Source organism: Buteo buteo, chromosome 16, assembly GCF_964188355.1.
Source record: "Buteo buteo chromosome 16, bButBut1.hap1.1, whole genome shotgun sequence".
Taxonomy (NCBI): Eukaryota; Metazoa; Chordata; class Aves; order Accipitriformes; family Accipitridae; genus Buteo; species Buteo buteo.
In genome coordinates, this window is record NC_134186.1 from 28110763 (window position 1) to 28123978 (window position 13216).

Consider the following 13216-nt stretch of genomic DNA (forward strand, 5'->3'; position numbering starts at 1 on the left):
CTTAAATTTTACTTGAGAAACCAAACCTCAGTTCTGCAAGTACGTCCGGGAAATAACCCACCAGCTAGTCTGAACTAATTCCTGACCTAAATACCTTCCGCTCTTTTGCAGTTTGGATCTGAAATATCTGCTCTTCATTAGACTGCAATGTTTGAAACTGTTCAAAACAGTCCAAGATTTGCAGCACTGGAGACAAAAACTATATTCTCGTCAAAAACCATGCTTGATGCAGATGGAGATGCTAACATTCAAAACATAAAATTGATAAAAACGTAACCACTTACAAACTAGAAAACACATTACAGTTCTTTAAAGACTTCTCATTCAGTGTATAATTTGTGTAATTACACAGTCAGCCTTTTTTTTCTGGCTTAAATATTCAGGCCAACTTACAATAATAAACAATTTGCTAAAATGACTTCTTGTAGAAAGAATGACAATTGTTTAAAATAAATACATATTTCAAAAGAAAGATCTTATATTGCTCTGAGACTATGTCCGTCAAATTCCACTAGATGTCAGCGTTATAGAACCAGTTTGTTTCAGACTTAAAAGCATTAAGTCCACTTGGTTTATTTATTATTGTTACCTTGTCTGTGAAATACAGTACATGTCAACTACACAAATAACCAAGCAAGTATTTATGGTAGTAAACTGAACCCAAAATAACAGTCTCATTTCATTCCCCCCCCCTCCTTTACTTGATTTGACTAGAGGACTTCAAATCAGTCTCTAATGCCGAAAATGTTTCGAAATAAGATGTAAATTATTTCAGTTTTGCTAACCATTTTTCCTAATGCAGTGACATGGACTTCTCACGTCAAAACCCAGCACTGCACCCTCTTTTTGTCAGGTACTAGAATACCTTGAAGATAAAGCTCTTTATGTTAAATACAGTGTAGTTGATCCAGGTTGAAAATCATAAGGCACGTACTTCTTTTTTAAACCCACATGTTCTGAAGTATTGTTACAATCGTGCTATTCTGGGTGGCCCATCACAGCTACTGGGGTTTTTTTCATGGTTTTGGACAAAAGGAATGAAAGACCACGAAATGCAGAAAAATACAGAAAAACACAGAAAACCAAGAACGAAAAAAACCCACAACACATTGATACAATGTACACTACAACAGCAACAATCAAATCTTCTCATTTCTTTGACCAACAAAGCATTGACAATTGCAAAGCATTCTTTGTTTTGCACTGTAAATACCTGACTTTATTTAGATACACAGATGTTTATCACTGGATTGCCACAATACCTGAAATAAAAAAAAAAAGGCTGTTTTTTCTTCTATCTTTTTTTAACAAAACAAAGCTGCCAAGTAATCGTTGTTGGAAAATTATAAGGGGAAATAATAGGTAACTACAAAAATGATGAACTAGAACAGCATCTGAGAAGAGAATAATAGTTAAGGAACATATGAAACCAAATGGCAACAGTTCTAGGCATTTATTCCAATATCTTAGAAAATAAAAATAAAAAAGATTCTTCATTGCATCACCATTTAAAGATAGAAAAACAAATTTTTAGATTAAGCCAAAAGAAGATGTGAATAGTTTCCTTATTTTTTCCATTTTAAGCCTTGTTTATTCACAGTACAAATATACCCTGCTGGTACATATTTTAGTCACAAGATGCACAAAGTCTGATAAGGAGCACTGTTCCCTTTTTTTTCCTCCTCTGTAAAGCTGTTCTGCCCTACAAAAAACTTCAGCCCCCCCCCCCTTCCTCCCCCCAACTTTTCGGTGCCTTTTTAAATTGCAGAACAGAGCCAGAATCGAGTGCCTTATACGACCAGTAGTACTAAGTTCAGAGCATGCATCCCCACACACACGCTCAGCCAAGAAAAAAACATTCAATGATTATTCAAAATCCCCCTTAAGGCAAATAGATATGTATTTTTCTACCTCTTGCTGAAAATTTTTACTTTTCAAATTCCAAACATGAATCTGAAATTCAGTAAATGAACTAACGTTCGGCATAAAGAATGCTTTAACCAAAAAGAAGAAATAAAAAGGAAATGTTTTTCCCAACAATAAATCAATTATTTTGCCTTAATTCTATCTACATTTCGTTAAAGCATTTTATGCGCTTTCAATGATATCAGATTGCAAGGTTTTTGGCAACTTTTTTAATAAAAATTCAGACAGTGTTCTCTGTTTGCAATCAGAACCACAACCTTAGTGCAATATTATATTTATTTCTTACAGTAATTTTGGTTGCCATACAAGAGTATTAAGGATTGGGGAAAAGTGCAAGTTACAGGAGCTTGATTTTTTTAATCAGTCGAAATAAGAGGAATTAAAGCACAAAAATTACAGCAACATAGATAACGTGAACACAAGTTGTTACACAAACTATAGCGAGAAACATATTAATATCTAGAAAAGAAAAGAAAAAATGTAATGGAAAAATTATCAATATTTGTGGCTCATACACATAATCATCGCCAGATCAACTGGGTAATGCTTTTTAAGAACTGAGGAAAAAAATCACTATTTTTATTAACTTAAGTACCACAAATAATTAACTTTTGTGATATGTAAATTCTGTAAATCAACAGTCACATCTAGTCATTTTATAATATATGAATTAAACTTAAAATGTTCTCAGACACCTAGGGAAAGGAGTCTGTGCAGTTATACACAATTTACATCTTGTAAGATTTTGGTATTGTATACACAAATATTACAGAAACTAGGCATGTAAATGCAATTTATTTAAATTACAGTATATAAACAAAAGTTGATCCTAAAACCCAGAATATCATAACGTATTTCATAGACCTCTAACAACTTGTTTTTCACTATCATAGTAGCATGAAATAAATGGGTCTTCTCTCCTCCCCCCAACATTTCCAGACTGACGAAAATACTCGGAGGCAACGTCGTATCTGTTACTATTGCTTTCTGTAGCAAAATCATCACAGAGCTAGAGACCAATTCATCTTGGCAGAGGTGTATTTTATTGGTGAAAGTAGGTCCTCTCAGGTCTCCTTACCTTTACTTTGTAAGACACAATGTAAAAAATAAACTATTTCATTAGCTCTTTAACGTGTTAAACCTCTTTTCTACTAATTGTATTGAACCTAGTCTTTCAGTACCTGAAAAGATACACGAGCAAGAAACACACCTGTGTAAGAAAGGGATTACCGTCAACTGGAATTTACCGCGTATGTCAGCACTTGTTCAACGGAAATTCAACAGGAAGGTTGTGATTAAAAAGCAGCTTAAAAGTCAACTTCTACGTTTTCTTTTACTACCGTGTTTTCTAATGTATGTTCTGGCACATGTTATAGAGGTAATATCAGCTGTACCCAAAGAAACAAAAAAAAGAGCATGGCATTAGTGGTTTATTTACTGAATTCTGTCATATCACCAAATGGAAGACAATGATGGCTAAATTACCATTTTTACACTTCTTAAAGTATTTGATGGCCTCAAGTTGCCTGTATCGACTATCTGAATGAAACTGCCGTTTTCTACAACGCCTACGGAAAAATTCAGTACTCTTGAAAGTAAAATGCCTTAGTATTTGAGTTTTATTACAAGGTTACTTGGAACTTTCAAATACAAATATAGCGTAGTAACAGATGTTAAGTCAAAAGATTTGTTGTTCCGTAAAGGGGGCAGGAGGCTAAATAAGTTGTTTTTTATGAGTATCCAATGCGTTGGTAACTATAACCACTTTTGAAGAAATATTCATCCTCCTTTGTAGAAGTTCTAGCAAAGATAGAAAATATAACACAGCTCTGCTGGTTCAGATGCATCCAAATGAGGTTGATTTTAAAAAGGTCAAGACTTCATAATTATTCCACAGAAATAGTAGTAAACCACAAAAGTTTTTTTTTTTTTTTTTTTGTATTTTAACTTTCTAGCACTGAAGTGGCACAAAGGCTGCCCAGTAGACCAGCCACTTATTTTCTTAAAATATTGTGCTTATAAACTATCTGTACAACTATTTAAACTTGCAGTAAAGAAAGATATTTAAAATGCTAAACTTTATGTACTCATACTAGGGCTGTTGCAGACCTAATTAGACACTTGTTTGTGAGCAAAAATAATCACAATAAAAAAATTAGAGATAGGCTGGACCATGTCAAGGACCATATCAAGGAAAGAAAGTTCAGGTACCTTGCAAAATGTAAGAGAACCTGAAAGTATGGTAGGTAGGCAGTCTAGCCATCCACACGCAATTTACCCACCTTGAACATCTTGAAGAGTATGTTAATAAAGACCTACAAAACTCACAGATATTAAGAGGTGTTAATTACAAGGGGAGTTCAAACATGCAGAGAGAGACTTGTTAACTTTAAAAAAAAAAAAAAAAGAAAAAAAAAAAAGTCAGATTGACCAAATCTCTGTGTTTCTCCCCCGCTGACTGAAGTCTCCCGGGAAGCCCTCGAGCTCCGGTAGCCCACCGCCCAGTCCCCGCTCGGCCACAGCCGCCCGGTTGCTCGTAGGGGGCACGCACCTCTCCCGCAACCCCACTACCAGCCGGGCAAAGAAATCGCTGGAGGCCGATGGGCAGCGTCCAGCTCCCCCTGAAGCGCTCGGTCTGCTCTCCTTGTCCAGAAGCCAAGACCTGTTAACAGCGATAAAAATGAGAAACTGGATACCTACCCAATTCTCCTGGCCCTTGGAACGCACGCGTTCCGAGACGCTGCGTACCTCGTTCCGTCTTGGCATTACCTTTTTACCTTCTTCGCCTTTTTAACAAGCTGAAACATTGCCATTTCTGCTAACAGGCTGAAAGCCCTCTCTCACTTAAAATACTGGCAACCTTCCCGCTGACTTCAATGGGAACATTCATCTATCTTTTTCTTCTTTCTTGGCCTGATGTTCAAAATAGCCAAGCACTTACCACTCACTGAATTAAAGAGCACCTCTGAGGGTTCAGCATATTTGAGTATCTGACTGTGAAGTCCAAAAGACGCGTCTGTACATAACCCCAAATTTTTACTGGCTCGTAGAGTTCATATTGCGACTTAGCAGTAGTTTAGCTGGTTGAAAACTGGGGGTCTCAGGTTCAAACTAGCTTCATTTTGTTGTACCTCTAAGTGTGCATTCCTCCTCAGTTTTTATGCAACGTCTGCATCGTCTTACAGGTCAAGTCAATGGAGCATGTATTGAACTTGTTCTGCCACCTTGGAAGAGTGCTAAGTGTAACTGCAGAAATAAAGAAATACCAGGTAAAACAGAGCAAGGTTACCTTTGAACTAATTCCAGCAGAACAACCAGCTTCACTGCCAACAAATCAGAGAGCTAAACTAATAAAAACCAGTAATATGAACTTCTGCACCTGTCTTTTAATACTGTGCCTTTGCTACTAATAAAAATGGGTTTGAATGGTAATGAAGCAATCTGTCCTCTTAAAAGGAACTAAGGGTTGGGGAAGGAAGCCTGCTCGGAGACTGAATGTCAAGGAGAGAATACAGTGCTTTTCAGTAAAAAAATGAAATGCCTGCCATTTTAAATTGAAAGAAAAGTGGTATGTAACGGTTCCAGCAGAAGGGCGTTATCAAGAGATAGTGGTTTTGAAGTTAACAATTTTCTCTCTCTCTCTCGTATCTCCCCACAACTTTGAAATAAAATGGCCCCACTCACGTAACGTATTTAGATTTATGTTTGGGCATGTAGCATACAGTCTGCATTACCTGAGTACCAGGAATTCAACTGTTTTCCCCCTCCCCCCCAATTTTGCTGGCACTCGCAGACAGACAAGGCATTTGGGGTATTTCAGTACCAGCCCATCTCTAGTTATCAACAGAAGTTTGTGAGGCAAAAATAGCTATTCTTATCTGTCCAGCAGCTGTTTCAAAGCTCTTTCTATGTTCATTCTGTGCCCAACTCTAGTCACTCCAAGGTCTATCAGATCTTCCTTTTGTAGATTTGGTAAATGAGTGCCATCTATTTCATTGTCCATAAACGTTTCTTTATGTTCACCTAAGTTTAGACTTTCCAACCAATCTGCCACATCTGGTTTAGTCCACAGGTGGACAGGCTTAGTTGTAAAAGGCTTATTTGAGATTGGCTGTTGTAATATTGAGGGAGAAGGAGACCTGCTGCGCCCTGTGGTCAAGCCAAATAAGTCCCCAGAAGGGGGCTGGCTGGGTAGGCTAAATACATCGGACAAAGTTGGAGAAGGAGATGAAGCCGAAGCAGAAGCAGTCAGAGGAGCAGGCATGATGTCTTTATTAATCTCTGTTGGTGAAACCACAGGGCTTGGAGCATGTCTTGCTCCTGAGGTCCTACTGTCATAGTCTGGGGACCTGCTCTGCAGTGTGATCGGCTGGCTGGTTCCAGGTCGGACAGTAAAAGTGATTGTTGTACTTCGTGTACCTGAGACAGTACTCATGACTTCCGTGCTCCTGAAACGGGAAACAGACATGGAGAGTTAGATACATCGGCCACCAGCTGAAAGGTTGGCCGTATCAACGCGGGGTAAATACAGTTTCAGAATGCTTGAATATTTTCTTTTTTTAGTAAGCAACACCAGGTTAAAAGTACTAAGACGGCATCGTTAAATCTTTCCCGTAAAACGATCATCAATGGTAAGCCATAGTTAAAAACAAAACCTTTGCTTATCAGCAGTTCAGAAAAACACCTTCCAGAGCACATTCGTCCTTTTTAAGGCTACACCAAATTAACTCACGGTTAAATGAGAAACACCAAATGGCACGAGCACTTTGTGCTCCCCGTGAAGTGCAGTCAGGAGTTGAGCTTCCCTTCGTCGTACGGAGGGGTGGGAGCTTTCGTTTCAGTTTTACACGCTGTTAGATAACACAGCTAATAACAGTAGTTATGGAAAGTATCGGAAGCGTTGGATTTTGGATCTTTGGGCACCCACTCGGTGAATTTTACAGTATGTTTGTATTATAGGGTATGTTTGTATTTCCATTTGTTTACAGAACATGCTCCACAGGTTCGTCTTATTTCTGTTTCTGTTCAGCTGGCCCTTTCGTGCTTTAAAAATGGAAGACACCTTCGAAGGTTCATAAAAGGACTTCTGTGTCCATTTCCTTCTAACCAGAAATTATACTTTGGCAGTTTCAGTACAAAACCTAAGGAGACAAAATTCTTGTTACTGTGCATGCCCAGAGGTGATGTAGTTGCGATGAAGTCACTGGCACCTATCTCTCGCCTAAAGGAAATTTCAGATTCCAAACTAAGCAGGCATGAAACTTGCCAAGAGGCTGACAGTGTGCGTGAAGGAGCAGACGAGTCTGCTTTTGTCTAGTGGCTACAGAACAAATTTAGAAGCAGAAGATCCAGGTTGAGGTCTGTTCATATCACAAAATGCTTAACCCTACAGTCCTTACTTCTCATGAGAAAACCCTGCCAGTCAGCGTGCGCACTTCAGGATCTTCCACTGAACCCTTGGGTGCCTTAAGATCCAGAGTTTTTCACTTTTAAAACACCATGCCAACTAGGAAAAAGGCCTCATACAACTAATTTCAGGCACTTCCAGACCAAAGGAAGGATTTATTTATCCTTGAAGCGATGCCACGGACTCCAGAGGACGATCTGGAGGATGCCGTAGTTAGATTTCTAACCCAGACCCTGCCCGAAGCCCTCTGTAGCCGAGTCCCAGATTGCCCCCAGGCCTGATCTGTCACGCCTGGGCAGAACGGAAGGTGCCTTGGGTGCACGATGTCAGAAACAAACGCTTTCATTACTAATGCAGATTCACCACCGTGCAGAAAAGCTCTTAGGGAGCCAAAGAAAGAGTGTGGTTCTCCATATTTAAAGTGCTGTTAGGGAAGAAACTGCAGTCTCTTCCTAAGCCACCGCTTAAAGATTTTGTGTTAATTGCCACCAAATGAAGTATCAAAAGTGATCCCCGCTGCAGGGGTCAAACCCCACATCTGTTCTCTCGGAGGTAGGGCCCTCACCACTAGATCTGCTTTATAAATGAGAAGTCCTCTCGTGCTCCTCTGCCCTGGGTGAGGACGACACCTTCGCTCCTTCCCACGGAGACCTGCGGCCGCTGGGACGGAGGCGGTTTCTTGTCAGGTTACGGTGTCTCACCGGGTCTGCTCCCCGGCGCAATCTAATTGTCAACGCCCGCAGGAGGGGAGTGACTTGGCTTTGGTCACCCACACCCTGGGTAGAAGAGCGGTTAAAATTTAAAATAAAAAGATGGTGATACCAGCACTTCCTCATCATCTACCCTAACCTGCCCCCTCGTGAAGTACTCATCCATTACCACAAAGAAGAAGTGCAGGCAGCTAACCTGAGGTGATGATAACGGGCTATTAATTACGGGCTATTATCCCTTTTTCTCGCATGAGCCTCACTGCAGTCCCGGCAGTACTGAACTGGAGACCTTCTTCAGCGTTCCCTTGGTTTGCTGATGGCTGTCGTGAGCTCCGTTAGCTACATGCTCCCCGCATCACGTTTGGGGCTTTGGCACATAATTAACAAACTGAAGACATCAGGTAACCTACAGCACCGCTACACCAAGATTCAGAGCACGCATGTATCACAGCGAGTCTCATTCAAGTAAAGCTCCAACACCGTGTTATTAGAAAAGCACCAAGAATAACTTTTTGGAGAACGTACATGTTATTCACATGAGCAATCCCACTGATTTCCCACAAATTGTTCCATGTATTTCAATGGGAACAGGGGGATCTTTTTGAGAGTTGAAAGATTGGCACTTCACTTAAAACACAGTAGGAGCAATACTTTTAGCACTTATGCCTTTGTAATTTAACAAAGAAAGGAAACACTTGGCAAGGTTTTGAGTGTTTCCTGTGATTTTTTTGGAGCTTAATGGCTCTCATTGTCTTCCAGGACTGGAGCTAAGCATTCTTCCAAAGAAAAAGTCTATGGCAAGAAACTATTAAATTATACTAACCAAGGGGAGCAAGTTATTTCTACCTACTTTAACTTAGCTTTAGGAGTCTCACACACTTTAATAAGGCATGATATAATTTTAAATAAAAAAAAATCCTGCTTTGAAAAAGGTTGGGATAATGCCGTCCTAGTGACTGTGAGAAGAGCAGGATGAGTTTTGTATAAATGTGGAAATGTCCCCTTATCTCTTTACCTGCAGTTACCCTTTTAGTTAACTTTCCTGTCTTGCAAATACTAGAAATTATGTTTTTGTATTCACACCCATTGTGGCAATACAAATGGATGATGAAAATCTCTCTTCTATTACGCTAGATGCTGAAAGATCATTTCTGTTACTTGACTGACAACTCCAGGCTCAGTGTACACCTTCTGCTTTGTAACTCACTTTTGCTGCTTCTTCTCTGTGTTGTTCTTTTCACAGACTCCCTGCTCATCCTTGTTCAGGAAATCATTGTCACTGTTCCTTTAAAGAAAGTATATTAAGCCACTAAAAGAAAAAAGCCCAAAGTAAACTGTGTGCTTTTATTTTAAGTATTCCTTAGACTAGTGTTACCTAACTTTCTCAGACCCACGGGCAGTAATACTGGGTGAGCAAAGCAATACGGGCAACGTTGTACTTTGCTTTCTGTCACCCTGGATCAAAGTAATGGCTTCGCATGGCTACGAGCAATATTAAAAGATCTGTGGGCATCTTGCTTTTTTGAAGCCATAGGTTCAGGACTGCTGACTATTCACATGCATCTCTGGAACCTTGATAAGAAACTTCTTTATTTTAGCTGATTAATCAGGTTTCAAAACCAGCTCAGTTTATACCTACATCAGTATTCAGGTTATTATAAATATTACCCCTTTTATCAGAAAGCTCAGAGCACTTTGTTAACATTAACAGACTTAATCCTACAGCAACACACCTTCTTCGAGAAAGTTGTTAGTTCTGCTACACGCTTGGGAACACAGACTGTGAGTCAGTACGTGTCCCCGCTGCTGCAGCAGCAGTCCTTTTCAGGGTGAGTTTTAACCCCAGCAACTTGAGGTCACTGCTGCCTCCCAAATTATTCAGCAACCTGCAAGACGGAGTTTGTGCTTGGTTCCCAGCTGCTGTGCTTCAGCCGGCTCTGCTATCAGCTCCGCAGCCTTCACGGCACGGACACAGCCCTCGTGAAGGTCATGCCACTCTGCTGAAACCCACAGGTGCATTTCCAGGCTTTCAGTTTGAAGTCTTTAATTCCAAGATTCACTTTTTCCCTTTCTTTTCGCCTTCTTTCACCTGCCATATCAACTCCAGCATGTCACAGAGACTGCTGTACTGTAATTGTAATCCAAGGAAAAAAACACGCATATTTGTGTAACTCCTATGCATCCTAAATTATAATTTACGACATCTCCAATCCAATCTGTGATGCAGACACAGCCTCGAAACCATCAGCTGTCTTGCATTTTACGGTTGATTGGTATCCTGGTCAATAAGGAGCCAGCACATTCCAGCTGGAGAGCAGGCATGGTTTTGTTGCATTGTGGGTTGTCCAGATTTTTAATAAGAACAATTTCTTATGCCTTATTTGATCATCTGTTATACTAAACATATTAAATCCATATTAAACCTGCCTAAACCCAAATTTCATTTTTGAAAAGGTGAAAAGTCTGATAATTATCTTAAATAAAATTTGCTCTATTAGAATCAGCATATGGTAGTAATTTATAACCATTTGCTGCTGTAAGACTGCACTGATTGCAATGCCCATTATGTTGCCTCATGTTAAAATCACAATATATAATTCCTATGTCACAATGATGCAGCCTCCAAGTATAAAAGCCATCAACACAGCTTATAGGCAAGAAATTCTTTCAAATTTTAAATTAGATTTGCAGGATTGAAATTTACTGTTAACTTAATATCAGAAGCAAATCAGTGAAAGATGGCATGCTGCAACAACTCCTAGGAGCCTCCCATGTAAGAAACCCAAAAAACCATTATGCTCTCATGGGAGCTGTTTTATCCCGTAACTTGCCGAAAGACTTGTTGTTTCTGACAAAGCTCTTCCATTGTATCAGTGAAAAAAATCTTAACAACCAAGAGAACCAGTGAGTGAAATGGGTCCCTATACAGAGAAACTAACTTTTTACAGATTTTTGAGAACGTAACAACCCCAAAACTTTGCCTTCATCTCTTATAATATTTTTACTTTATTTTTTGGACCGTCAAAGGAAAATTGTATGGCAGGAAAGTAAGACAATAATTGTCTGTTTTGGGGGAAGATTAAGAACAAGGGCTGACGTGATGACTGGCAGGATATAGATCTTCTTATAATAGCGTTATTTTAGTGAGAAGGATTGAGAAATGGTGGTTGCAAGTAACACCGTTCAGCTGGAGTGAAGAATAATCATTAAGGTCTGTGGGAGTCTGTTCAAGAGCAACAGTTTCCATGCAAATGGTACAAATGTCTGGAAACCAGCGGTAAGGGAATGGTGCTGCTGAGGGGCAGAGGACCAGGAGACGGCCTCAGCCCTCTCTCCTTGCAGAGCTGTGGGGAAAAAGGTCAAGGGAAGCTGGAAGGAGAAAGGGGGAAATCCCACAGCTTCCAAGGACGAAAGGCTAGACAGTGATGACCGAAGTAGATCTTGATTATTTCGAGGGATAGTTTGTCTTTTAACCTCACACAGGTACGCAAAATGGCAGTCGCCATCCCTCCCCACCCCGCCACCTCCAAAAATCCAGCAGAATTTGGGCACATTTGCAAAATCATGCCCCTTATTTAGGTGCTCAGACATGAGTTCAGGAATCTAGTCTTACGTGCTCATGTTATCAAAACATTTGCTGAATACTTCTCTGATGAAAGTGGCTTTTATTTCAGCTTGAGATGACACCCTCCTTCTGGTTTTAGAATGGCTACCATTTCTGGATTAGGATGATCTAATCCACATCGCGCTTTGTAACAAAGTCAACACAAAATCACTAAAATGCAATAACAATGAGTGAGCATTAAAAAGAAGCAGAATGTACAACATAGAATACTCTATGCTTTATGGTCGTCACTTACTTCATGGCACGTCAGCATGACCCTCTTCTGACAACAGCAGTCATGACAGCAAATAAAAATGACAAAATGGAATGACTGAAACACTGCAAAAATTACTGACAAAGCAAGCAATCCTGTGAAATTGGCTGACAAACGGTTAACGAAATGAAATGAATCTAATGGGACAGCAGTAAACTGACCAGTAAACCGAAATTATCCCACAAGATACGTATTTCATCATCTGCAAAATCCAGACATCCTTTACAATGAACCAAATGTAGGCTCAGTCCCTGTGCAGGACTTGCTACTAAGTTCAGTTCTGCCTTACCTGTTTGTGAAAAAATAGGAACTTTTCCAGATAGTCATTAAAAAAAAAAATTCAGAGCTGGACAAAACCCCTGGCCATAGGCAGTTTCACTTTTAAAACTTGTTATGCCAACACAGTACAGGTTATTTTTCCTAGAGGACTCGATCCTGCATGGTTAAGCACCCTTCCTAACTCCCACATTTATAATGAGCATTTCCCACTATCAGGAGTGACGCCCAACCTGCCCCAGAGGCCACGGGGACATTGTGCAAACACAGCTGGAGAAACGTAAGCACCGTTTGAAATAGAAATTGTTTTCTCCCTACGGCAAAGCTATTGATCATTTTGGTGTGATGATGGTAGAGAGCAGCAGCAGGTGCTCTTCATTATTCCTTACTGGAGTCCTGGTGGACGGATGCTGTTTTCACTGGGGGTTGTGTTTTTTCTCCTTCGCAGCCACTGGGTCTATTCTACGTTAATCACACTGATATTATTCAGTCGATCTCGCAGGTTTGCGCTCGATCGTTACGTTGCTAAGCGACTGCTGGGTTCACAGACAGAGCGAGCGCTCCTCCCTTCACCGGATAAAACCCCCTGCGTCGGTCTTCTCCCCATTGCTTTTATCAGCTCCATATAGAAGTCAGGAGCCTCTCAAGTGAATTTATAGCACCGCTATATTTAGAGCATCATGGTATCATGGTCGATACTGCCGTTACACGTCGCGCCCCGCTCGCCGGCAGCGCAGCATCACCTGCCGAACCGCGGGGCTCCCCCGGGCTGGGTTTTCCCATCTCCGTACCTGTGCATATCTGAATTCGGAAATGGGAATCGTGACCAGAGCTCACCATTGGGGTTTTAGTTCTGGGTATTTGGGTCAAATGGAGCCCCGTACCTAAACAGCCTCAACCTTTTCTTTAAGGAAGGATGGGCAAAAATGGAGGAAGGGACGGTTGGACGTTGCGGCCTGACTACGTGGATCCACCAGATAAAAATCTCCATCGCTAGGACTGATCTCCAAAATTTCTTA

At 40.5% G+C, this 13216-nt stretch overlaps 1 protein-coding gene across 6 annotated transcripts in view; it reads right to left on the bottom strand.

Annotated features, from left to right (window-relative positions):
- Nucleotides 1-5582: 5582 nt before the first annotated feature.
- SHANK2 (SH3 and multiple ankyrin repeat domains 2) overlaps nt 5583-13216 on the bottom strand; it is a 360490-nt gene continuing 352856 nt past the window's right edge. For all 6 annotated transcript variants that reach the window (XM_075048288.1, XM_075048293.1, XM_075048292.1 and 3 more), the window contains one exon: nt 5583-6374. In XM_075048288.1, coding sequence (XP_074904389.1) covers nt 5801-6374 — 574 coding nt within the window. In that variant the 3' untranslated portion in view covers nt 5583-5800. The remainder of the gene's footprint in view (nt 6375-13216) is intronic.